Source organism: Malaclemys terrapin, chromosome 13 (genome assembly GCF_027887155.1).
Source record: "Malaclemys terrapin pileata isolate rMalTer1 chromosome 13, rMalTer1.hap1, whole genome shotgun sequence".
Lineage (NCBI taxonomy): Eukaryota > Metazoa > Chordata > Testudines > Emydidae > Malaclemys > Malaclemys terrapin.
In genome coordinates, this window is record NC_071517.1 from 16,108,418 (window position 1) to 16,135,034 (window position 26,617).

Genomic DNA, 26,617 nt, shown 5'->3' on the forward strand with positions numbered 1-26,617 from the left:
CCATGCTAACACCAGTGATATAAAGAAGGGCAGTCAGGCATTTGTATATAACCTGCCCCACAATAGAACACAGTACTCAAATTAAACTTTAATACTCAGAATTCTTCATGCAATACAATTAGGTCATGGAACTCACTTTTAAAAAGACATTTTGTAGTTCTACACCACCTTTCTTTATTGGCTTCAACAACTGTACAAAGTGCACACTGTACTTCTTTGGGTACATCTACATTGGATGCAGACATACCTACACTAGCTCTGATTGAGCTAGCGTGCTAATGACAGAAGTGTAGCCATGGTGGCACAAGTGGCAAGATAGGCTAACCGCTTGAATACTTAGGGTTGGCAAGCCTGGCCCAGCACAAGCAGATGCACTAGAAACAGAAGTGCACTAGCTTGATCAGAGCAAGCATGAGTGTAACAACCAGAGACAGAAGTTACACTTCCAGCTCCAGTGTAGACATACCCTGAAATGGAGGGCAGAAGCCAAATGGTTCACAGCATATGGGGGAGGGGGGGGGGGGGGGAGGAGGGTTGGGAAAATATTTTTTTTTGGTCCAAAGACAACCGAGATCAATCCCACTTTTTAAGGAACGGGCCAGACACGGAAGATGCACTGTACTCTACTGATCCTGAATGAAGGGATGAGTTGATTCTGCCAGCATTTAAATGTGCTGTTCCAGAGATCCTGGGCACTCTACTAAAAAAAGTCACTCTTGCAGTCTGCATGATTTTGCTGGGATCCAAATCATACTTTCTGAATATCTAAATAAAACACATTGCCTCCCCAACTTTGCATAGCACTGCTGGAAACAGTATAGCATAAAGTCCAGCTATAATTCAGCTCACCAAAACATCCACTTCACAGTGAGAGAAACAGCTTCATAGGATTTAAAAATGATTAAAGGCATGAGTAAGAATAGTATCTCAAATGACACCAAGAAAACAATTGTCTAGAACAATGAAATTCATACTTCAGACTGAAGCATGGCCTTATCTCCAGTTTTGATCAGGAAATAGTTTCCAGCCTGCTACAGTATTGCACAATTTGGTCTATTTCACACTTTCCTGGAAAGCATTTGGTATTGTTCTCGGTCAGAAACAGACTACAGGAACAGACTGACCATCCGTCTAGCCCAACAAAACAATTCTTGTGTAAGCAACGGAATGAACAATGCTATATCATGTCAAGTACAGGTTAAATGCAAACAAGTAGAGAGAAAACTAGAGTAACCTTACTTCTTCCTGTATATACTGAAGCAAGAAAGGGGATGCCCTTAAGTTGTCTACTGGAAAGCTGAAGAAGCCTTGGATTTCCTTTTGATGAAGATCCATAGTGATAATGTGTGTTAAACCTAAAAACGCAAAAAAGAGTGAATCACCAAATAGCCTCTCCTATCCTCTGATACAATTTCTGGAATATATGATCTGTGCGTCTCCAAATTTCATGGTCTCTAAATTATCCTATGTCAATATATTGTATGCCACATTTTAACAGATGTATAAGCTGGTAGAAGAAAAAGCTTTGAAGCAAGTACTGAGAACCAGCCACACTATTATAAAAAACACAGCACCAGAAAGAGCATAGCATAGGCAGGTCAATACAGCATTCCTAATCAGATCTCATCCCCAGATACAACTGTAAAAGACAGCTGAACAAATGTTAGTTCCCCCAACGTAGGCCGAGGACTTGGGGACAAGTCCCCAAGTGTGAGGGGGGAGGTAGGGAAGGGCAGTTGATTCCCAGGGGTGCATGGTAGTTGAACAAGTTATAGAGGCTAAAATTCCTGCTGCCTCCTTGCACGACACACTCACCTGCTTTGGCCAGCATAGAAGCTAGCAGTTTGCAGACTATGGAGCCCCTCTTCCTCATTTTGCTTTGTTTGCTATAGGGGAAGTAAGGGATGACCCCAATAATATTCCTGGCGCAGGAAGTCTTCAGTGCATAAGCCATTATCAACAATTCCATTACAGCAGTGTTCACATCTCTAAGAGAGGTTTGAAAACCATTCCAAATATTAGTGTAGAAGAACTCTGATAACAATTCCCTCCCACAGTCTCTAGCTTCTTTGCTTAGTGTTCAAAAAGTAATTTGCTTTGAGCCTTTTTTGGATAAACCCTCAATTTTTGTTATGACTGTCACATGTGATTTGATAAAGCTAAACAGACTTGCTTGTAGCTCAGTAGCCCACTGAGCTACCAAAGGCAAATTGAGAGCTACCACTTCCCACACTTAACTCTTATCCCTTCCTTTTTTTTGTTTACAGCCTTCCACACTTTTTACTGCTCAGGCTGTCAGCTATAGAGAAAATGAGGTTCTGCTCTTGTGGCATTTATTGAGTTAAATATACTTAAAACCATAGATCTTCAATCAACTTTAACAACAAATCAAGCTCTCTGACGCAGAAGTTCATCATTACTATTTATGCTATTTTTGCTATGGAACTTAGTGGTATAGTAACTCAATGCTTGTCAAGGTGCCTAAAAGGAGGGAATTTGTTCTACATGCGGCAGTTGGTTTTACATAGAAATAAATTATCTTAGATCAACACACCCTGCTGTAACTTTGTCTGGAAGAAAAAGTTTCTTCCAGAAAGTATCAAAGCGATATCTTTCTCTAATACTTCATTGATCTCTACATTAGTATTTTGTTTTGCTCATTATTGGCGATGAAAATGTAAATGAGCTTTACTGTGAGAAACAGGAAGCTCTGAAGGCTCAAATTGCATTACAGAGGACCATGATAAAGAAGTTGGATCTTCTGGCCACAGCAGTGTGTATAGATCCCATGAACCAGCGCCTCTTGAGATACTCTCAAAGAAGAGAGATCAGATCTTAGGCCACAGGTTCTGACAGCATATATTTAACAAACTCCCTCCAAAATGATTTTTTTCTAATATATATGCTCTATTTCAAATAGGTATTATTTCGGGGAAGTTCTATGGCCTACGTTATACAGGATGTCAGACTAGATGATCAAGGTAGTCTCATCTAGCCTTGGTATCTACAATATCCATTTTTCCACCAAAGAGAGAGTGTGCCAGCAGAATACACAGTAAGAACAGGATCATAATTATAAGCTACTTCCTAAGAACTAAAGGAGATAGGTAGAGCCCTGCATAGATATAAAAAAGTGGATCTGCATCCGCCAGGATCAACCACGATCCGACCTGCAATCCGACTTTTACCTGTATCCACATCCGCACCCTCAGCAGCAAGCTGTCTCACACCTCACAAGGGCTAGCTAGCGAGGGGGGATGGGGTCTTGCAGGGAAGAGGCACCGCAAGGGTGGGGACTGGGGGTAAGGGACAGCGCGGGGGTGGGGTCTCGAGGAGAAGGGGTGGTGCGGGGGCAGGGGTTGGGGAAGGGGCATCGCATCGTGTTCTGCTCCCTTGGGCTCATGAGCAACAGCAGCAGTGCGTGTTGCATCACAGTGGAGCAGAGGGGTGCCGGGCCGGCCGGGTGTGGGCCCTGCTGCCCAGAAGCCAGCGGGATAGGCCTGGGAATGCAGCCAGCGCTGTCTGAGGGGCCCGAGCTGCTGGACAGGAAGCAGCATGGCAGGCGGGTGCTGGACAGCCCTGACCCCGACCTGCTGCGCCTCCCAGGCTGCCCGAGCCAGACGCCGTGGGCCAGGTGCCACCAGTGAGTAGAGACCTGCATGGTAGTAGCTGCATCTGATGCACTATCTGCAAAAATGGTCTGCGGATATTAAGCGGATATGCACGCATTTGCAGGGCTCTACACACAGGAACTAACATGCATGCAAGGAACAAGACCTTGAATCTCAAGTTCTACAGATCAGATTTTCTATCTCTAGTCTAATACCCCAGTTGTAATACATCCTTTTGGGGATTTTTCTCTCACGTCCATCACTGCCCAGAAACCAGATGCATTCTATTACTGTTGCAACAATTAACATTTCACGCTGAACATTTTGGAGGGCAATGATTTTGTAACTAATAAGTCATCCTTAGCAGCCTGTATAGTTAAGTTGGGATCTGAATCATGGAATACTTTACATTTACATTGAACATTTTAAGGAAACACGTGACTTCCCCTCCCTTGCCCAGCTCCAAGCCGTGCAGACGTGATATTTTGCTTGGAGGCCAGCATCGCTGTGCTACTCAAGTTTTCAGGAAATGAGAGGCAGGCTGCATCAAATCACCCTATCAGTGCTAACCCCACCCCAAGCAACAGCTTCTATTGGGTAGACCCATAGAAAAAGTGGTGTACAATATGTGAAATATTCACAGATCATGACAGAGGTCTGTGAGAAAGACTCATCTTGCCTAACTTGTGCCCTGTTGACTGGACAGCTATGCTTTAACTACACAAATCTTTCCTTGAGCCCAGTTTGGATGAGGAGACAGTCTAGCACTATGTTGCTTTCAACTGAATATGGTGGGCTTGTTCACCAAACATTCTATCCTATCCTGCCAATAGGCTTTGACTCAGCTACTCAGGACTGAAAGACAATTTAGAGCCTTGTGGAAAATATATGCACCACAGGGTGGAAAATCCAGTAATATCCTTAGAACAAAGACAACCTTACCTACCCTATTATACCAGCTATCATGGGCAAATTCTCAAATTATAAATCAGTCCTGCAATAGGTCACCAATCTTCACCCCATATATGCCTGCTTTTGTGGGGTACAGAACAGTTGTGTAGTCGTTTGGTGACAGAGCCTAAACAAGTAAAGTGAACCAGCTGTCATTAGGGTCAGAAGGGACCATCATTATCGTCTGACCTCCTGCACATTGAAGCTATGCTGGGCAAGAGGAATGTCATGGTAAAACCTCAACTCTGAGACTCCCATGAATAGAGCCCTGCAAATCCGCAGATATCTACGTCATATCCGTGGACCACTTTTGCGGATAGTGGATAGGATGCAGATACCACTGTGCAGGGCTCTACTCACCAGCGGTGCCTGGGCTGCAGCATCCGGCTTGGGCAGCCCGGGGGGCGCAGGTGCTTGGGGTTGGCGGCAGAGCCAGTGGCTGGGGTTGGGTGGCAGGTCAGAATTGGGGCTGTCCAGCACCCACTGACCGCACTGCTTCCTGTCCAGCAGCTCAGATCCCTCGGGCAGCGCCAGCATCCCCATCATGGCAGCACTGACTGTGCTCCCAGTCACAGGCCCATCCTGCCAGCTCCTGGGCAGCCCCACTGTAACACACACTGCTGCTGCCGCCATGTGCTGTCGCTTGTGAACCCCCCGGCAGGAGCACGCAATGCCCCTTCCCCCCAGCCCCTCCTCCCCACACCGCCCCTTCTCCCTGCGACCCCACTTCTGTGCTGGCCCTTACCCCCAGTGCCCAACCTCAAGCTGCCTCTTCCCTGCAAGACCCCGCCCCCCCCACTTGCTCCCTCCTCTCCCCCTCACTAGCCCTTGTGAGACAGCTTGCTACTGTGGATACAGGTAAAAGCCGGCTAGCGGATTGTGGGTTGATCCTGGCGGACGCGGATCCACATTTTTGTATCTGCGCAGGGCTCTACTCATGAAGTTCTGTCTTCCACAAGTCTATTGCAGCTCCACAGAAGCCACTGCAGGCATCTCAGGCTACCGATTACTGCCCTTCATCCAGTCACAGCATTCTGCCCACACTGAGTTCCACTTTCCCCCTGAACACCAGGGTACCGTCCCTGAGAGCACGGAGACCAAGAGTTGTCAAAGTGACATTCCATTCAACTTCTGATTTGTTTCTTGCTTGTCAAGTGTTATACAACTAACTAGTTCCACTTCTTTACCTCCATTACTTCCCCCATCCTCTAGAAATGAACCTCTATTTGTGTTTCTTCGTGAACATTCTGAGTATTCGTTAGCCTGCTGGCTCCATCAGCCTGCATATACAATGGTACTTAGAAACAAGAAAGCTTTGTTTGCGATGAAACATCCAGCCAAGAATTATATAAAACAACCCCCTGCCTCTCAGAAAGGCAAACTAACAAAGAACCATTTATTTCCTTCAGTGGCATAGCCATGTCAGTGGGGCTGGGAGGTGAGAGAAAGATGCTATCGGTGTTACATTTTTGGCTTTAAAAAACAAAAACAAAACCCGTGTTTAAAGGTCACTTTGGAACTTTATGTTTTATACCATCTTCTCTTGAATTATACTCTTACATCACAGGGAAAAAAAAAACAAACAGATGAGGGTTGAGTACCACTGATTTTGAAGGCTTCCGTGACAGTGGCTAGGTTCTCCTTTTCAGGAAACCACCCCATATATGACAAACGGAACAGAACTGAGGAAGAAGAAGAGAAACTACTGTGGTGAGTAAATAATTTAGTAGATTGCACAAAAGCAATAAACTCATTTACGTGGCTTGTCACCTTTGCCTCCCAATGTCTATGCCATCCCTCCTTTCTGGAGGAAGTACTGCACTACTACTCATTCTCTAAGGGCCTGCACCAAAGTTGTTCAACAAACTGTATTACCCCTGGATTTTTTGATTATCACCATGAATCATATTTACGCACTCAGCTATTACGCCTTAGCCTACAAACCTCCTCCTGAATGGCCTCTGCATCTAAACAGTTTCCCTGTTTACAGTATATTTTATCTTTCACCATTACTCCTGCAGCCTGGAGCCTTTGTGATTTTCCAACCTTTCCTTGTGAAATTCACCAAGTTATTTATTCTAGCGGTTTGTGATGGGGTGTCCATCCCACACAAGGCCTGATGAGGTTAAGGTGGGTCAACTAACTGCATAGGCTGCACCGGGAGGAGGAGCCAGGGAGCGATAAAGAGGACGTTCAGCTGCACAGAGGGCCTGTATAAAGCCCAATAGCTGAGAGTAAAAGGGGGCTGCAGAGAGAGAGGGTGCAGTCACTCAGGGTGAAAGAAGGCAAAGTGGGAAGCAGCCCAGGGATACAGCAGCAAGGCTTAAGATTACAACAAGCAGTCGAGGTCTGTGCAGAGTCCCTAGGCTGAAATGCAGTGTAGACAGCGGGCCTGGCTTCCCTTGCCAGACACTGGAGAAGTGGCACCATTAAGGGGCAGTGAAAGGGAAGACTGTCTGGGACAGTGGATCTCAAGAGACTTTGAGAACGCAACCTGCCCTGGAAGGGAAAACTACAGGGACCTGGCCAGCGAGCCAAGCCACGAAGCAGGACAAGTTGTGTCCCAAAACACAGAGTACAACTGCAGAAAGGGGTGTCAGCCTGGCAGAGCTAATCCCCAGATGCAGCCAGAAGGAGGTGCTCCAAAGGTGGGTAGAGCACCCAGTGACATGGCTAAACAACTAGCTCAACAGAAGAGAAATTCTACTATGCAACACTGAACACCACTCCTGGAGCCTGGCAGCTCATTCCATTCACACCCCACTACCTTCACCTTAGCTTCTAGTATCTCAATTTACTATCAACTCTTCCATCTTTATTACTTACAGCATGATTACATAGTATTTGAACAATATTTTAATATCAAGTTTTGTGCTGCTGAGGAGTCTGTCAAGATGGGAAGTTGCTAAACAATAATCCATTCACTTCCTCTCCTCACACTCCTGCTTGGTGGACTTAAAATCTACTGCAGAATGGAGACAACCTTCAGCTTGTCCTCTCTAAGCAACGCAGTGAAGCACACGTGAAGCTGAAGAATAAAGAACCCTGTCTGCATCACAGTGGCTGCTCATTTGGAGGACAAGTCCTTTCAGCACTCATTCAAAGATAAAAGAGCAGAGATTTTTTAGACTGGAATGATCAAGTCAGGTCTGGGGAAGGGCAAAATTCTTGACAAGTTGACAACAATTAGTGAGACATTTGTGTTTTCTCCTAAGTTACTGCCTGCTCAAATTTTGAGTTGTCATTTCCCCGACTAAAATCCGTCATCTGTCTCAGATTTACATAATCAGCAGTGTTTGCCCAAACACCCCCATTCTATTAGCAGGTTTTGATCCTGCTGGGGGAAAATAGTGGGTCTGGTTAATCAATCGGGGAGGAGACATTTCCTCACCTGTAGGTAAATGATGCGAGAAAGTCTATTCCCAGAAAAGCCAATCTAAGGTATAGGCGGAATAGTTTTGAGAAAGGAACCCTCAGAGCAACCAGCCCTGGGGAAAAGATTCAAGCTGATCTTATGTTGTCATTTATATTTTTATTAATGAAGCCAAGCCTTGGGAAGGGGATGATTTGGACTTGTTTAGTATATGGACTGTGTTTGCAGAGCAGACTGGAAAAGGCTTCTGCTCATATGATATTCCACCATCAATTTGTTCTTGAGTGCTGGTGAGCAATGCAACAACAGAATGTACAACTTGGGGCAAAGCCCTGAAAGCACATGAGATTTTTCACTTTGCTCGCCAATAACAATGCAATATTCACCTCTGGTAATTTTGCATCTTTAAGAATAGTATGAGACCTAACTTCAACTACTATTTTTTTTTTTTTTTTTAAATACTCCAGCACTGATTTTCACTGACTGCACTAATCACTTGAGAAGAAACCAGCAATAAGTGCACACCTTCAAACTCGGCTCTTTGCCTTCGCTGACACTTCATCTATCCACCTATTCTACTGGAATCAAGCAAGAGTCTCAGGATAGTGGATGGTTTTCTAAGCCCATCATGACTTTCAGTATTTCTTTGCCCTCCTAACCCAAAGCCAGTATAGTCCAACCTAGAAAACAAGTAGACCCACCTGAGGAGGAATGCCCTAAAGCACAGGTGGGCAAGCTTTTTGGTCCAAGGGCCACATCTAGGTATGAAAATTGGATGGCAGGCTATAAATGCTCACAAAATTGGGGACTGGGGCGCCGGAGGGGTTTAGGGCACCGGCTGGGGGTGCAGGCTCTGGGGTGGGGCCAGAAACGAGGAGTTCAGTGTGTGGGAGGGAGCTCTGGGCTGGGGCAGGGGGTTGGGGTGCAGGGGGGGTAAGGGCTCTGGCTGGCAGTGTGGGCTCTGGGGTGCAGGAGGGTGAGATTGAGGGGTTCGGAGGGGGATCAGGGCTAGGGCAGGGGGTTGGGGCACTGGAGGGGGTAAGGGGTGCAGGCTCCGGGCAGCGCTTACCTCAAGCGGCTCCAGGAAGCAGTGGCATGTCCCCACACCAGCTCCTACATGGAGGCGTAGCCAGGCGGCTCTGTGCGCTGCCCCATCCGCAGGTGCCGCCCCTGCAGCTCCCATCGGCTGCCAATGGGAGCTGCGGGGGCAGTGTGCGGAGCCCCCTGGCTGCCCCTATGCATAGGAGCCAGAGGGGGGACATGCTGCTGCTTCTGGGAGCTGCGCGAAGCGAGGGCAAGCCCTGAACCCCACTCCCCGGCAGGAGCTCGAGGGCCGGTTTAAATCGTCTGAAGGGCCGGATGCAGCCCCCGGGCCGTAGTTTGCCCACCCCTACCCTAAGGCCTACCCAAGGGGCAGAATGGAATGGTACAATGTTGTGGAAGCACGGGAAGCCATCAGAGCTTCAACATTAATTCAGTTTCAAATCATTACAATCAAAGGAAAGGAAAGAGTAATTCAACCTGTAATGAAAGCAACAGCCCCTATTGTTGCTAGCTCTGCTGCTTGGTAATTGGAAGGCAGAGAAAATTACACATCCTGAAATGGAAGTGCCAATCAAAATCACGGAGCAATAGAGTCTGCAAGGACAACATAGCACAGAACAGACAAGTTTTCATTCACAGCCATCAGTTTTATTTGTTGTTGCTTGAAGTGGCACACTTAGCCTATCCGATGAAAAGCTTCTCAGCTGATTGTGGTACAATCAACCGATCCACTGGGAATTTTGTCAGCGAAACACCACCCTCCCAACAGAAATGGACATCAAAGCAGCAGCACTGGTAAAAACACACTATTATTGTAAGCAAGTAGATACGAAACCTCAGAACAAAATCTACTGAGCTGGACATTCAAAGCACACTCCAGTGGACGGGATCCTCATGATCACAGATTTAAATTAAGCCAGAAAGTACCTACCTGGGTATTGTCTGTATAATGAAGATATCATGGCCCCGGACAGATTCTTTTATTTCAACTCTTGTTTCTGAAGAGGACAGAAAAATAGTCAGCCCTAAGCTGCTGCTTGGGAATGAAGCAGATAATGCAGCACATTAATAGCAACTTTTTCCAGCAGGTCAGGAATAAAAGGGCCAGATAAAACAATGGAGTTTTAAAACCCACCCAATCTACACAGAGAAAATTTACATATCAGATCATAAAACAAGTGAGCCGGCTGGATTTTCCGCAAGGCTGCTCTCGGGAACCAAGGAGTTTCATGATGTAGCATTGAGATATTTGTAGTTACAATGGGATGTAATAAACAGAGGGAGAATTAGGCTGAACTGCAATAACTTTACATGGGGGGGGGGGGAGGCAGAGAACTACTCAACTCCTACAGGTCGTTTTACCTCCAAAGAAGCATAAAGCTGTCCGGAGGTTTTCTATTTCCTTTCTCTTGCTGATGATAGCTGTCAACACCACACTCAGTGAACAAAGAAATATCAAACATGTAACAGCCTATAGCATTTTATGAACAGGGAATAAACCCTTCTATCTCTTAGGGCGAGGTCAGCACTGTGCTTACAGGCTAGTACACAATAAAATGCAGTGCAGAATTCAAAGCATCTTTTGTTTTGCTTTTGAAGTAAGCAGACACTCTCCCCCAATTGGAGAGAGAGAGTTTCAGGTCAGAAATCAAAGTCTCCACTTAAACCATCTCTCCCTCGCCACTCAAATTTCAAGTTACACTAAGCCAACCAGCTCTGCAAGCCAGAACAATACTACTAGTGTAGGAAGGCTTTTCAAGCACTCTTTTTCCATGCATTCATGATAAAATAAAAGGCTAAGTTGGTGGGAAGGGGAGAGAAAGATGGGACAGGTTTAGCAGGTTGCGAAATTCAAAGTCCAATTATTTGGGCAACTGTGACAACTGAAAGGGATTTAGCTCAAAGAGATAATGATTTGCTGTACAGTGATGAAGGATGAATCTGTACCCTGAAGCAAATGTCCCAATTTAAAGGTTATATCACAGTAAACTCAAAAGCCAGCGAGCATGAGCCAAGACTCATGCAGAAAGAGTCAATCAATGATGCTCTAACTGTATAAGGGCAGCAACTGAAATCCCAATAGCTTAAAATATCCATATTTTGACTGCTCAGGACTGAATCAGCACCCAGTGACGATAACCTCTTCTTGGGGCGTTTCAATGCAAAACTGGCTGAACGTTCCTCACTGTTGTGGCAAATAAGCAAGCCAACAGATATACTGCAAGGTCTTCTTGCTGACATATAAAACATTTATTGTCCTAGGACTGGAGGTACTTATAACAGTGTACATCATTCTATGTACCACAAGGCAACTGAGGTCAGCTGGGTGGTCCTTGCTCCATTTCAGTCTGGTTTGGGCCCGGCTCCCTAACAGATAAGGAATTCTTCAGATGGGATCTTTTTCGTAACTGTCCATAAGAGTCCCTCGCCAGTTTAGAAACTCATTGTATAGACTTCCACTTCAATCATTCCTCCTGTTTCTACTTACTCCTCTGTAAGAATGGCAGTGGAGAATTGAAATGCTAAATTGCAGCTAGGCCACTGAGCTCTTTTTTTTGGCTAATAAACACATTTGTTTAACAAAGCCCTCAGATGGTTGAAGACAGGTGCCCAAATACATTTAAATAAGAGATAAAGTTAAACAGGGTTCAAAAAAGACCTAGATAATTCATGGAGGATAGGTCCATCGATGACTATTAGTCAGGATGGGCAGGGATGCAAAGCCATGCTCTAAAGTGTTCCTAGTGCCTAGCCTCTATTTGTCAGAAGCTGGGCATGGGCGACAGGGGATGGACCATTTGATGATTACCTGTTCTGTTCACTCCCTCTGAATCACCTGGCATTGGCCACTGTGGGAAGACAGGATACTCGGCTAAATGGACCATTGGTCTCACCCAGTATGGCCATTCATATGCAACTTCTAGGGCCCTCTTTGAGTAACTCTTTGAATTTGCATTCTCTCTAGACTGAGACGACAGCACTGGTAGAGAGATCACCCAGTCTTTTATAGATGGGGAAACTGAGGCATGGACCAATTTATTAACTTGCCTAAGGTCATACAGGAAGTTTAGCAGAGGCAGGAATAGGAATGATCTTAAAAACACAAGATTGTCCTTTTCCCCATAATGTTTCTGTTACCTGGTCCCTTATTACACAAGTTTGGTTAGCAGATTTACCACTAGTTAATTTCTAAACGTAATAGTGAGACAGGCTTGCAAGCACAGTAACACTGACTCACCTCCATTGGTTTCCTGGTACACCGCAGATTTTCCCAACTCAACACCAAGACGCCTGATAAAAAGGGGGAGGAGAGGGTTAAAAATAGATTAAATTGGTTTGTTTTCTAAAGCACTGATGTTCTGAGGTATTAAGTGGCTCACCACATGAAGTTTAGCCTTATACAACATAGTATCAAATAAAAATTACAGCATGTGTAAATCATTTATTACCAAATGGAGAATTTAGTTTAAAAAAAATGCAAGCTGCAATGTTCAATTTAAGACTTATTCATTTTAAAAGCCATGTGTATTAAATGTGACTCTCAAAGCTCTTTACTTGTGAAGGTATTAAAAAAGGCCATACAAATTATCTAGTCTCTTCATGAATGCTACCATCATTCCCCTGCCAAGTTACTTGTTTACTTTAATGTTATAAACAGTATGGTAGGAGGCAGAAGCAGTGCTGGGGCAGACTGTTTGGCTGCAGATTAATGATATAGCAAGAATAGTCTTTTCAGATTTATCAGATTCTGTATCTCCAATGGTACAGAATGAAGTGTACTCTCAGCCAGAAAATACACATTTTAAAATGAAATGGGATAGAACCCAAATGACTGCAAGAGTCTTGTACACATTTCTTATTATTGACCTAGTATACCTGCCCCAACTGCACATAAGATTAATACCCACACTGGGGTCTATGAAAAAACCCAGAGTTAGGAGATTTCAATCTCAGAATAGAACTGTACATTGAGTGTGTGCTTCTTCGCAACACATTAACACACTTAAAAATTCACCCCACTGACCCATCTTCCCTTGCCATCCTTTCAGGGTCCCACTCACCTGTTTGGATTGGTTTCATTTTCAAATACAGTTTTCTGATTTTTCAGATTACTTTTTACATTTTTCTGATGTCAGAAATACATAAAACTAAAACCGTCCATTAGCAAGAAGTCAATTAAAGGCAGCTATTTTTTATGTACAGATACACAGAATACAAAACATAATTGTTAGAATTCTATCTACTGTTATATACTAAAGATCCTTTTAACAAGCCTCTTAGGGGTATGTTGACACTGCAGTAAAAGACCTGTGGCTGGCCTGGGCCAGCTGGCTTAGGCTGTGGGGCTATAAAACTGGAGTGTAGATGTTCGGGCTTGGGCTGGAGCCCAGGCCCTAGCACCCTCCCCGTCAGTGTCTTAGAACCTGGGCTCCAGCCCAAACTCAAAATGTCTACACTGCAATTTTACAGCCTCACAGCCCAAGACAGCTAACCCAAACCAGCAGCTGCTGTGTGGCAGGTTTTTACTGCAGTGTAGAAGGACTCCATTATTTTATGAAGTAGGTTTCATTACATTGCATGTGTATTAAACATATTTCCAAATTAATTTGCTGTATTTAAAATTTAACTAACCTAGAAGATAATTTGTTTAAGAGATATCGGATTACAGGTATAATTCAGGTATCTGAATACAGGTATAACCGCAGGAGCACTTTGAAGTGAGAGTTTGGTCATGGCGCCAGCGCTGGGAGAGAGCTCTCCCAGCGCTGCAGGTACTCCACCTCCCCGAGGGGATTAGCTTACAGCGCTGGAAGCACAGCTCCCAGCGCTGGGGCACTGTTTACACTGGTGCTTTACAGCGCTGTAACTTGCTGCGCTCAGGGGGGTGTTTTTTCACACCCCTGAGCAAGAAAGTTGCAGCGCTGTAAAGCTCCAGTGTAGCCAAGGCCTAAGATATCTCAATGACATGTAGATGCTCTATTCGGCACAAGTGTGTATTTCGGCTCAGCTGAGTCACAGGGTAGTTAGATTGAGCGCCGAATATTCATGGCCTTTTCAGGCTTTTCAATGAAAAGGATTATTCACTGAATTACCAGTTGAAGTTTTGTGTTTAGTAAATACATTCTTTTAACACATAGGTTTCCCTGTTAGTTTCATGGATTTTTGCATAAATACTGCAGTTAGGAAACAAACCTCAAAATAAAGCTTATTTTTGAGAACACAATTATCTTCATGCTTGTGTAACAAGCCTGTTCTAGCCACAATTTTTATTGCCAATGGCCTATAGCCAAAAAAAGATACCATAATTAGCTGTGTAGGATGAGGGGGTGGTGGTGAAGTGCAGTGATGGTGCAGACATTCATTTATAAGGTGCTCAAGTGTCTAAAAATGGCTTCGTCTTCAAAAGGTCACATATAGCCAGAGATGTACTGAAAAGGAGCTGGTGGCTAGGATACTGTGGTTTTCGCCTACTCTGTGGGTGTTATTTGGATTTTGAACTGCCACCTGCATTGGACACAAGGGATTTCTATTTACTGTCTCATTTGAAGGACAACACTAGGTGGTACTATCGGTCTGTGGTATTATTAAAGGGTAGAAAAGGAAGGTGAATGTCTCCGGTTTTTATTACTGCCCGGGGTCCACATGTATTGCTATTATATTGCTTTTCAACCATGCATATTGAAGTACTTTACAAAGGAAGATATCCCTTATCTCTATTTTACAGAGTGGGAAACTGAGGCAGAGAGTTTCAGTAACTTTCCCATTGCACTCTTAGTACTAGTCAGCAGCAGAACCAGGAACAGAATCCAGAGATGAATCCCAGTTCTGTGTCCTGTCCAGTGGAGCATGCTAACTGCTTAAGAGTGCAGGCAGACAAGACATAGGTCCCAACTCCTAGCGGAAGGGACACAGCAGCCTGCAGTGACCTAGCAAAGTTTGTCACCCAATAACAAGGTAGCTCCCTTCTAAGTATCACTGCTTCAGCCTAAAGCCAGCAGCTTGCTATGCACAGCCAAGCTCTGATAAACCTGAATGGAGAGCTGTCAGGCTGTCTCAGCAAATGCAAGTCCTTCAGTTGAAAGACCTGTAGAGCATTAGCTTCCATTTTGTAGCCTGATGGGATTCTGCAGCCCTCGTGACGACAAAGCCAGAAACTTAAAACCATGGAGGTTTGGCCTGCTACTGAGAGATTCAACTCAAAATCTAGAGAACAACAAAACAAAAACAAGAAAAAAAACAAAAAACCCCAAAGCATTGGAAAAAAGATGCAAGCTCTTTCTTCCATGAGTGCACAGAAATTCACACAACCATTTTTGGAGATGCATGAATTCTGACTTCACAAACAGGCAATTTATTCTACTTTCTCCATTTGGAAAAGGTGTTCTGCTAAAGAGACTGTCACCCAGACCTGTAGCCAACCACTGATCTAAGGATAGTAAGCAATCTAAGCATATGGGAAGCCTTTAAAATACTTTAGCTGGAAAGATCTTAGCAAAATGCCGTTTGGAAAGTGGCAGATTCAACACTGCATAGTGTAAGAGAAATAAAGAGAAGGTTTGCCATGCTTTGAGAGGTTGCACTGGCAAGAGCCCAGTTACGCAGAGCAGGAAACAAGAGCCAGTTGCTTCAGAATTAATAGAGTAGACGATGCAAGCTAGGTTCTGTGCTGCTGAAATAAGAGGCTAAAAGAAGGCAAGTTAGCTCCCTGAACAAGTGATGGCCAGAGAGTCAACTTTCAGTGTAACTGAACTGGTGCAGCCTGGGTTTAGCCAACAGGACAAGAGAAAGTAAAAGTAGTATTGAGAACACACTTGTGGATACTGGGATACTGTCATCAGCCCACAAACCCAACCTAAAGCATTGACTGCTGGGAAACACTGGAGAAGGCAAGAGTTGCATTTCAAATTACCTTTTTTTAATACATAGACTATTATTTGTACAGCTTTTTCTCAGTAGTTAGACACCTGATCTGCAGTGATGCTGTACAGAGCCCACCAACCAATGGTTTCATAAAATCCAGGCAGTTCAGGCAGATTCAGGCCTTTATTACTTAGGCCTAGTCTTCACTTACCGGCTGGTCCGGCGGCACGCCATCGATGTTCTGGGATCGATTTATCGCGTCTGGTTAAGACGCGATAAATCGATCCCGGATCAATCCCGGAAGTGCTCACAGTCGGCGCCGGTACTCCAGCTCGCCGAGAGGAGTACGCGGCATCGACGGGGGGAGACTTCCTGCCGCGTCTGGACCGCGGTAAGTTCGGACTAAGGTACTTCGAATTCAGCTACGTTATTAATGTAGCTGAATTTGCGTACCTTAGTCCGATTTGGGGACTTAGTGGGGACCAGGCCTTAAACTGAGTTGATATAAAGTACTCTAAGTTGGCTTAAGTGTTTCTACACAAAGGAGTTATATTGATTTCGTAAAATCAGTTTCTGCACACTTGTGTAGCTAAAACCTCAGTCTTCAACTCTGTCCTAAAAGGATGCTGATAGAACCCTGATCTACTCAAGGCTGTTATCAGTTGCTTGTTTACCCCTTAAAGGCAGAGGTGGGGCAAGGGGGATGTCAGACTCCCTCTGGAAGGACTGAATTCCACAGAATTACTTACTATCATTTATGTCAACAGGAGGTTTGCACAAAGGTCCAGCGTAGAATATGGCCTTACGGAATAAACTTATAGTTAGAGAGACAAGGTGGGTGAGGCAGTATCTTTTATTGGACCAACTTGTGTTGGTGAGATAGACAAGTTTCTGAGCTTAAACAGAGCTCTTCTTCAGGCCTGGGAAACATGCTCAGTGTCACAGCTAAATACAAAGTAGAACAGATTGTTTAGCATAAGTAGATAATACATTTTAAGGGACCATTCAAGGTGAAGTAGTCCATTAACACCCCTCCAGTCATAAGGGGGAAAAGCACCTGGAGGTGCAAGATTGTTGAGGTCCCAGAGGCACGAGCATGAGCCTGAACATCTACACTTCAATTTTACAGTCCCCATAGCCCAGGTCAGCTGACACAAGACAGACATGGTGTTTTTAATTGCAGTGTAAGTGCTACAGTCAAGGCCCTGTTAACTCCATGCCAAGATGGTACCAAATCCCCCATCTACAAGTTTGTGACAGCAACCCCTACTTTCAGTGGCAATGTGAATTTATTCCAATACTCTGGATTACCCTCCACTCTCATCTCATCCTCAACAGCTCATAATTGAAAATATTCATTGATGTAAAGTTATTTTCAGGAATCGGCTTCTTCACTATGCTGTGCAGGTGGCCTGGCTCCATTTCCCAGGCATCAGCTTTCCCAGTGTTATCCTGGTTACCTGTCTCACAACCTCCCTCCCCAGATGTGTCAGGGAAGCAAGAATCTTGTAGCATCAGCAGCTCACTTCTCTGGGTCCCTGCCTTGGCCGCCGCACTGTTCTCCAAGCAATTCAACTCATCAGCCTACAATTCTGGCTCCCCAATTCTTGGCTACAAGGTGAACCTCTGCTGCCTGGCTCCATGGAACAGTGCAGGGAGCATGCACTAATCCAGTTAACTCCACCTTGTGCTGGAAGATGGAGAACAGCTCCCAGAAGGGCGGACACGCCAAACAAGGTGTCAGATGCCTGGCTACAGCAAAATGGCAAATTCTGCAACAAAGACACTGATCTTTGTGGCACTGCAGGAAAATGTTGAATTCCACAGCCAAAGTATCATGGAGTCCATGGAGCCCTGACTGAGATAGAATGTGGCAGTTCACACCTCTCAGCTGATTCCGGCCTTTTCCAAACTCAGGCAGACACCACCACATTGGTTTATGCTAGGTGCACGTTTGAGGTTTTTGTTTTGTTTTTAAAGTGAGAGCTGAGATTCTGGAGTACAACTCTGCAGCATGGGGTGAATTCCGCAGCACCGTAAAATACACCTTTCCCTTTCTTTCTAGATTATACGGAAGATATTTTAAACTAACAGCATGGTGGGCTTCTGTCCACACATTTCCTACAACCTGTCATTTTTATTTGTCAAGTCCTACTTACAATTCAGATTTTAAACTCTTTCAGGTAGGGGTTTTATCTGTCTCCTGTGAAGCACCTTGCACAATTTTGTGCCCTATAAAAGAGTAACAACTGAGAGAAGACAGTACAGCCTCTGCTTGATGGTACTTCATCTATTTGACCAGGTAAAACAATACAGATCCTTACCACAAGCAACAGGTTAGTTTGGGAGTTTTCTTCATTTTTTATAATTAGGTGTACAAAGACTCTTCACAGATGAGTTAGCATGGGGAGGATTATACCTTCTGCATTTGCTTCCTCCACTGTATGACAGACACACCAAATGCGCATGGAAAATTTACATTCAAGCCTCAATGTAAATCAGGATTTAACATTGAAATTAAAGAGAAAATGCTGTTTATATTTGCAGCTGAAACCTCCCAACCAGAATATAATTTCATCCTGACATTGACCTCCTGGTGACAACACCTCTTCGTTAACCTCTACTCAGTGAGACACCAAAAAAGGTCACAGTTTGTTCAAAATTGCCTGGAATGCTACGGATTGTAGACCATGCTTGGGCTGACTGAATAGGAGTGACTATGCCCTATGACCAGGATAGCAGAGGGCAAAGAAATCCATAGCCTGGGCATGAGCTGCCTCCTGTAAAACTTCTAAATACAGTCTACAGTCAGCTATTCTGTCTAGTGCAAGAGCAACCCTGCAACAAGTCATCTGATTTCTCTTGATTTTGAATGGGTGAAAGGGGAAAGACAAACAGTAGATAGTTTTCCTACTATACACACAGAGATTAGGTTTCATGTGATCAGCTCACATATCTGAGTAAGTCCTATTATCTCAAAGATACAAACCTGACTTTTCCCCTCACATAACTACAGCCATGCAAATTCGTGGATATCTGCTTTATATCCGCAGATGCAGCTGTATTGTTTACCATCTTTGCGGATCAAATCCTTTTTTTTTTTTTTAAATCCATGCAGGGCTCTAGCGCAGCAGTTCTTAATGGGGGGGGTCGTTTCAGGGGGTCCTCCCGCAGTGCTCCAGCCCCACCCCTGCGCCAGGGCTCCAGGCTTCTGCCCATGGGGCCCGGGGACCCCCTGAAACCACTGATGCCCGGTTGAGAGCAGCAGTTCTCAAACTTCATTCCACCACAACCCATTTCTGACAAAAAAAATTACTGCATGACCCCAAGAGAGGGGGGGACCGAAGCCTGAGCCCACCCAAGCCCCACCACCCCAGGTGACGGGACCAAAGCCCAAGGGCTTCAGCCCCAGGCGGGGGGCCTATAACAGCCCCGCCGCCCCGGGCAGTGGGGCTTGGGCTTTGGCCCCAAACCTCAGGCTTCAGCCCTGGGGCCCAGCAAAATTAATGCCAGCCCTGGTGACGCCATTAAAATAGGGTCGTGACCCACTTTGTGGTCCCAACCCACAGTTCGAGAACCGCTGCTCTAGAGGGTGCTGGTGCGGATCCAAATTTTTGTATCCCCACAGGGCTCTTCACATAACTGCAGACTTGAAAGAAGCTAAGCACCTGCGACTTCCACTCAAGTCATCAGAAGCTGCAGGTGCTCAGCACCTCTCAGGATGAAGCCTCGTGGGCATCATTTGTTCTAGTCAGGATGATAATCCAACAGTTGAACCATTAGCATATGTTATGCAGATTCTCCCTTGCCCTTTCCAGTCTATTACTCATGAGTGAAGTTCCCCTATGTGAGAGAAAGCAAGCAGAGAAGTATTATGCAAAATAAATTCCTGTTTGGTAAGGCTACTAACTCCATCCAAGTCACCCAGAAACTCCCCCTCAAAGTGCCGCAAAATCTATACTCCAGGCTGGGCAGTGACATTCCAGCAAAGAACAATGCTGCACTCATTTTACATTCTTTCCTGACACTGCCTGCCATCCTTCAGTTATCAGTTTACCTCCTTTTGTCCTAGGGCGCCAATGCAGTTTTATTCTCTGAGATTTGGTACCATCCTGCAGTGAGTCTTCATGTTCTAGCATGAAGGAGAGTAGGTGCTGTTCCCCACTCCTTCTATTTCGGGACAAATAAAGACAGATGGTACACAGAGGCCAGGGAGCATGAAACTAGCAGCCCTGTGGATCTGTACTCTGATTCCCCCACATCATCCACTCTTTTGCTTTAGCCTTTTCCAAGAGACCCCTGCAAGGAGGGCTGGATACAGCTTTTTTCTGGAACCCAATAGTACTGCCTCCTTCTTCAGCTAAAGAGAGTTGCTCACTAGCTAGGAGCACTTCTCTGGTTTAAAGGGGTTGTGTACAGGACTCACTATGATCACACAAAGATCAGAACTCTCATTTTTAATCCTATCCTTATTAGGCCATTCTGTTTATGCTCACAATTTTCTGTCTTTAGATCCCCATCATTTTCCATACTTAGAGCCAAATCTATACACACACACACACACACCCCTGCAGTATGCACAGGGTTAATGGTAGTACCTCATTCCAGAACACACTGGCATTCTCATGCATTTGGTAGGCATTAGCAGACTTCAACTCCTCCTCTCAGCTAAAAGAGTGAGGAGTGGTACATAGCATTTGTATCCTCTGCATGAAATACTTTCTGCAATCAGAGAACAAGATCCAAGTGCATCTGTGGTGCTCCTATATTTAAATTGTTTTGTTGGTAGAGCAGATGTTACTACCTCTGAATGCAGTGCCCACTAGAGCTGCAATGGTCAAGGAACCATCTGTCTCTTACAAAAACTGGTATTTTCCAAAGGAGGCTTAAAATCAGGCTACACAGGTTCTCCTAGCTACAATGTGACACACAAGCCATCAGTCCAGAAAAGGGATTTAAAAAAACAAACAAACAAAAAAAAAAACGAACCCAACAGTTAAAAAAAAACCCACAAGTTTATCTGAAATGCAGGAGAGTCTATAGGGTAGCTTTGGGGGTGGAGGGTGCAGAATTGTACTGCTGTAACTGAAGCATCTTTGTTGTTTAAAAAGGAAGTTTTGCAAGATATTAAATCATTCATGATACAGCATATGCTTATCTCCAGCACTGTCAAACACAAGCCAATGAAAAATTATGGAAATTCAAAGTTAAAGCTAAAACTGTCATTTACTTACTCACTCATACATTAGCAATGTAGGTGTCAGTAGCAGAGGACCTTAAAACTCTAAACTTGCTAGGTGTGCATAAAGTGGGTATTTGAACCTTGAGAGTTTCATTCTTGGGAGAATACAAAAGCCAGATGTTTAACATTTAATCTTTTGAAATATTCCGCACATTCTCTAAACTGCAAGAGAGAATAAAGTGGGTCTACTTGTGTACTTCCACTACTCTTAGTGAAAGAGTTAAAACAGAGACCCTAAGGTTAATATTTGCAGGTTAAATACAGCTTAATTTGTAGTTTAGGTACTGAAATCCTCCAACAGATTCAAGGAATATTTCACCACATTTCCAAAGTTCACTTACCTCCCGCTTTTAACAGTTGCAATGTGCAGACTCCACACTCTTCCCAGCCAGTCTACCGCCCCCCACCCCCAAGTCCATTTAATTGCTGGCTCCCATTTAGTGTGATAATCCAGCATGATAATCAATTCTGCTGGGCTCATTCTCTGCACAAATGAAGAGTGACAGAGCTTGCATATGGGGAGTACATTTAAGTCACTCTTTCTTAATATTGCGTGTTGTTTTAAAGTTCTTTTAAATCTTATTCTAAAGGGTCTCACAAAAAAACTTTAAAGAAAACACACAATATTAGATGACAAACTCACCCTTATAAACCTGCTCCAACCCTATTCAAAGGTGCAACTGACATCCCCAGTAGACTGCCTGCTGGGATATCACAGTGAGTGGGAAGCCAGCAGTCATGCATCTTTTGCAACCTGAAAAAACAAGGTAAATGTTATAAGTATGCTGAAGTGGTCCCACAACCTACTGGGGGAAGTCAGTACACAATACTTGCAAATTGCCTTTGAAAATTATTACTTAACTCCAGCAGGTCTTTGCCATTTCTAACTACTCTGAGCCTATTTCCTCCTAGGGTTACCTATATGTTTTGGGATTGTCACTTTAAACAATGAATGCATATAAGAATACTGACTTAATACCACCAATAGCTCAAGCTTTGTAATTTAATACATTAGGCTGTAGGCACAAAAGAAGGGGGCTTTTTTCCAAAATGTCACTGGAAGCCATCCAGTGGATTATGGTTATATATTCTCTGGGGGCAGCTATGTTCCTATATGCAAGGATGAAGTTCCAGACATCGTTAAATCTTCACATACATCTCTGCCTGATCAAATAAGATAGGAAAGCCGATGAAAGTGAACTTGGTAAGTGTGTGCTACATACACAGTTATGCTTCCTGACCTTTGGAAACCATAATCCTGCAAAGGTGAAAGGTCCTATATTATCCCCCACTACATCTTTCAGCGGAAGTTGAGTCATTTAAAAAAAAAAAAAAAAGCCCAAAGAACTGGTGAACCGAGGTCAAACGCTTAATATCCAAATACTGAAGACTTTGGAAGCTGCTTCCTCACCCTAGAGGAGCTGTTTGCAGAATATCATGTTCAAGAGAGAGATTTTTAAGATAACAGAATAGGCGTAGGTAAAAGCACGATCCATTTGTTGCACTAAAATGAAGTTTGTAAGGATAAAAAACAAATATTCAAAACCTCTATACTCAGAATTGTATAATTATGTGCTTGAGACTATTAGAAACAGCTTTGTGGAAAGAAAATTAAGCATTTCGCCTTTTTCTTTTAAAAAGATACACTCCACCCACAAATACACAAGCCAACATCTCCACCCATCCCTGGAACACCCAACATCATTGACCCCAAACACACCACACATTTAGTTTAAAGGAGATTATTTGTGTTAAGTACAGGACAAGGTTTATTTAACAAGCTAGACAAGCCATTCAACTAGCCAAGCTGTCTCTGTCAGTACTCCAAGTTCACAGCACACCTGCATTTGCCAATATCTCTGTGTTATATATCCCCTAGAGATAAGCTGCCTCTGTGCATTAGTGAAGACACTATTACTGAAAAACAAACACTGGGTCCCACTACCCAATTCTGAGTTGGTTATAAATTGTGGAATGGAACCTAAGAGTAAGTGGAGAAGAGACCAAAACCAATTTGATGATGACAGCTGCACCCTGCTCAACTTTAAACAAATGCCCACTCCTTAGGAAAGCCACTTTGATATCAGAATGCTCCCACGCACTGTATCCTATTTAAAGCCAACTTAACTCAAAGCAAATGATAGAAAGAAGAAAAGTACAAATGTGTGTGTGTTACATTTTATAAACGAGTCATACTCAAAAGCACATTTTGTAGCTACGTTTTGATAAGCTTCTAAGTATCCCAGCAAACAGGACTTAAAAATATTTCTCCACTGAATCAAGACCAAATTCTGCCTAGAAAGTGGGCTTAAGGAACAAGCACACACCTGTCCTTAAACTTTTTTTTTTTTTTTGGTAGCCACCTCTTCCACTCCTCCTAAAAATTGGGTGTCGCTGACTTTTTATTAACATACACTCCAGTGTCCAACTGGGCTTAGTAAAGAAATAGGAATGAGCTCAGAGCACGCTGCTCATTCTAGTAAATGCTGAAGCTTTCAAACAGCAAAATCATAATTATGCATCTGAAAAAATAATTCAGTAGATATTTTTTTAAAAAGCATCCCCCAAACCAGTTACATACATCACTCATTTCAATTTAAGTCTACACAAAATTCTCAGTATTTCACTGCTGCCGTCCAACCTTTGGAGCAGGGCGATAGGAACCTGAAAGTGAAATTAACTACAAGCAGTTAAACCAACTGGTCTACTTTCGTTATTTAAACTTAGCTGCCAACAGTCAGCATCAACAAGGAAAAGTAAATTCGATTTTTTAAATGATTGCCGTTTTAATCATGTAAGGAGGTGTTAGTAACATAGTTAAGGAAGGGATTTTTTTGTAATATGATTTTTAACAGGATGTCCTTTTGAACTAATTTGAAGCCAGCCTCTCCCAACTAATGGCGAGCACTAGGGGGAAAAGAAACAAAGTTGAAATAGGAGACTTACTCTGTGATCGTCTTTGCCAGCTCGGTGCAGGCTGCTGTGGAATTCGCCGAGAAGACCCGGTAGCCACTTCTGGCTGCATTCATTGCCAAGGAATCATGCAAACCCCTTGGAGCTCGAAAGTGAGAAAACACAGATTTGTAAGGCAACAACAGCTTTCTTGGCATCCTTTCCCACCTCTCAACCGCTATCACCGCCCCTTAGGGGGTGGGAGGGGAGATGGGTGAGCCCTCAGCAAGCGAGGATCTCCACAGCCCACTGCTACTGGCGTAGAAAAGAAAGGGGAAAAAATAAAATAAAAAAGCAGCAGTTGCAGCAGGCTCGGATGGCCACCTGGCAGTCTCCAAAGGGAGTTCACACAGGGACCAGTCAGCCCAGGATTAACTCTTTGTCCACCACCCCTCCAAACCGCCACCTGTGGGAGAAGAAAGAATTCCTCCCTGAGCCTACAGGGGCCAAACTCAGCACGCCTGGAGCCGCCGAAAGCTCGGCCTTTCGCTTCTAGTTTGGGTGGGCGGGCTGGAGCCGGGAGTCTCTGGATCAAACAAGACACGGGAGGGGGGAGCGGAGAAAACAGCCCCCCGAGGGAGAGGCTGCAGCCCCCGGGGCTTGAAATCCAAGTGACGGGGGAAGAGCGGGAGAGGCTGCGACCCCTGGGGCAAGCTCAGAGGAGCCGATGCAAGGGGGGGGGGATGCAAGGGGGGAAGGGAGCAAGTTTAAACACAGGACCGGGGGGGGGGGGGAGAATCTCAGGCGAGACAGCTGAGGTGCCCCCCGGACAATAGAGGCCAAGGGACCTGGGGGGAGGGGGAGACGGTCCCAGGGAGCGGGGGACCCACGAACAGCCCCCCGAAAGCGTGGGCAGGAGAGAACAAGAGCCCCCCCTCCCCGGATAAGAAAGGGGCAGAGTGTGGGCAGGGAGTGGGGCTAAGAGGGGCAACGAGGTGAGGCGCCGCTTAGGCCGCCGGGGGGGGGGGCAATAGGGTGGCGGCCCCTAGGCCGGGGGCAGTAAGGGGAGGGTCCTGGGAAGAGCTGGGGGCAGTAAGGGGGAGGGGCCCCTAGGCTCGGGGGGCTGCCGAGGGCCGGGCAGGTGAGTGAATCCCTTTAAGATCAGGCTGGGAGGGTCCCCTCAGGCAGATTCGGCGCTGCTGCTGCTGCCGCCCCGCGAGCCCGTCCCGCCGCCGGCCGCAACCGCCTCGAGGATCACGTCCGACCCCGACTCACTGCGCGCGCCCGCCCGCTCCCCCTCTCCGCCAACTTGCTGGCACGGTCACCGAGCTGCCAGGCTAGAGCGCCGCCTCCCTTCGGCGGCCATTTTCTAATTAGACCTCCAGCCCTTCCTCCTCCTCCTCCCCCTTCCGCGCAGCCATCTTGAGTGCGGGCATTATTCTATTATCGATACCGAGGGAAGTGGATCTCGGTTATCCTCCACCTGACCGGCCCCTAAGGAGGGGATAAGATAGGAAGAAGCCAAGGCTGAGTTCTACCTCCGGGCGGCGCAGTTGGGGCTGTTTATTTCCCCGCCCTGTGGTTATGGCTTCGCTTCCCGGAGCCAAGATGGCCGCCGGGCTGGAGGCTCAACGGACGGGAGGGAGCGGGCGCTCTGTAATCACGCTCACCGCAGCCTCTATGGTAGAGGGAGCGGGCTGTGGGAGAGGGGGCGGGGCCGGGTGTCCCAGGAGGGCGGAACCGTCTGCAGACTGTGCAGAGGCGCCTATGAGGAGTTAGGGTAGTAGGGGAGGGGGACCTTGCTGGGTCCCTGGTCTAAGTGCCCTGCCTTAGGGTTCCTGGTCTCAGTGCCCTGCTGCCCTGGCTGGGGGCTTGCCTTGCAGCTAACACTGCCCACTGGCGGGACTGGCCTGAGACCCACCAAACTCATCACACACCCCACCAAAGAGCCACCCGGCAGGGATGTACGTGCCCTGGTCCTGCATTGGATTGGAACCAGCAACACTGAAGGGAGAGGACAGGCTCCTCATCCCACCCTCCATCCTCTTGCGAAACGTGCCAGCCCAGATCCCCTCCAGAAAATGTACTCCCACCTCGGTGATCGCTGTAAAGATCCACTCCCCCACCCTGTCGTGAGACTGAGCGACACAAAATCTCCCAGGATGCCTGTAGCAGAAGGAAGAATGGCAGAAAATAAAACCCTGTACAAAGAGAATGTTCAACCTTGCACGAAAAGTATTGTGCAAGGCTTCCCTGACTTATCTAGTCCCATCCCCTTTGTTTTTAAAATTGTGTTTGTACTAGCTGCTCCCGGTTATAAACTGTCCCAAAGTTTCATTAACCCAGAGTCAAAGTTGCCAGGTGGTGTTTCATGCCCTTCCAGAACATCACGTTTAGCTACACTCAAACCTCTGAAAACCAGGACATGCAAAGTTAAAATACACACATCACCTCCACAATACAAACAGAACTCCCTGGAGCTGGCAGGGCCACTGAGAGATTCTATCTGTCAAGGTTCCCTCTCTGGGTATGTGAGCACCTCACAATCTTTGATCCAGTTGTCCTCACATTGCCCCATGAAATAGGACAACACTACTACCCCCCTTTTACAGATGGGGAATTGAGGCACAGAGAGACTCAGGT

General features: G+C 45.5%; 1 protein-coding gene across 3 annotated transcripts in view; it reads right to left on the reverse strand.

Annotated features, from left to right (window-relative positions):
- Positions 1-26,086, reverse strand: part of PRPSAP1 (phosphoribosyl pyrophosphate synthetase associated protein 1) — a 43,785-nt gene extending 17,699 nt beyond the window's left edge. The window contains exons 1-6 of one of the 3 annotated variants that reach the window (XM_054046945.1): positions 26,068-26,086; positions 24,029-24,140; positions 12,218-12,270; positions 9,911-9,977; positions 1,816-1,988; positions 1,240-1,355 (exon numbers count right to left, since the gene is read on the reverse strand). In XM_054046945.1, the coding sequence (XP_053902920.1) occupies positions 1,240-1,355; positions 1,816-1,988; positions 9,911-9,977; positions 12,218-12,270; positions 24,029-24,111 (492 nt within the window). In that variant the 5' untranslated portion in view covers positions 24,112-24,140; positions 26,068-26,086. The other 2 variants (XM_054046944.1, XM_054046943.1) reach the window with 2 other exon arrangements.
- Positions 26,087-26,617: the final 531 nt, after the last annotated feature.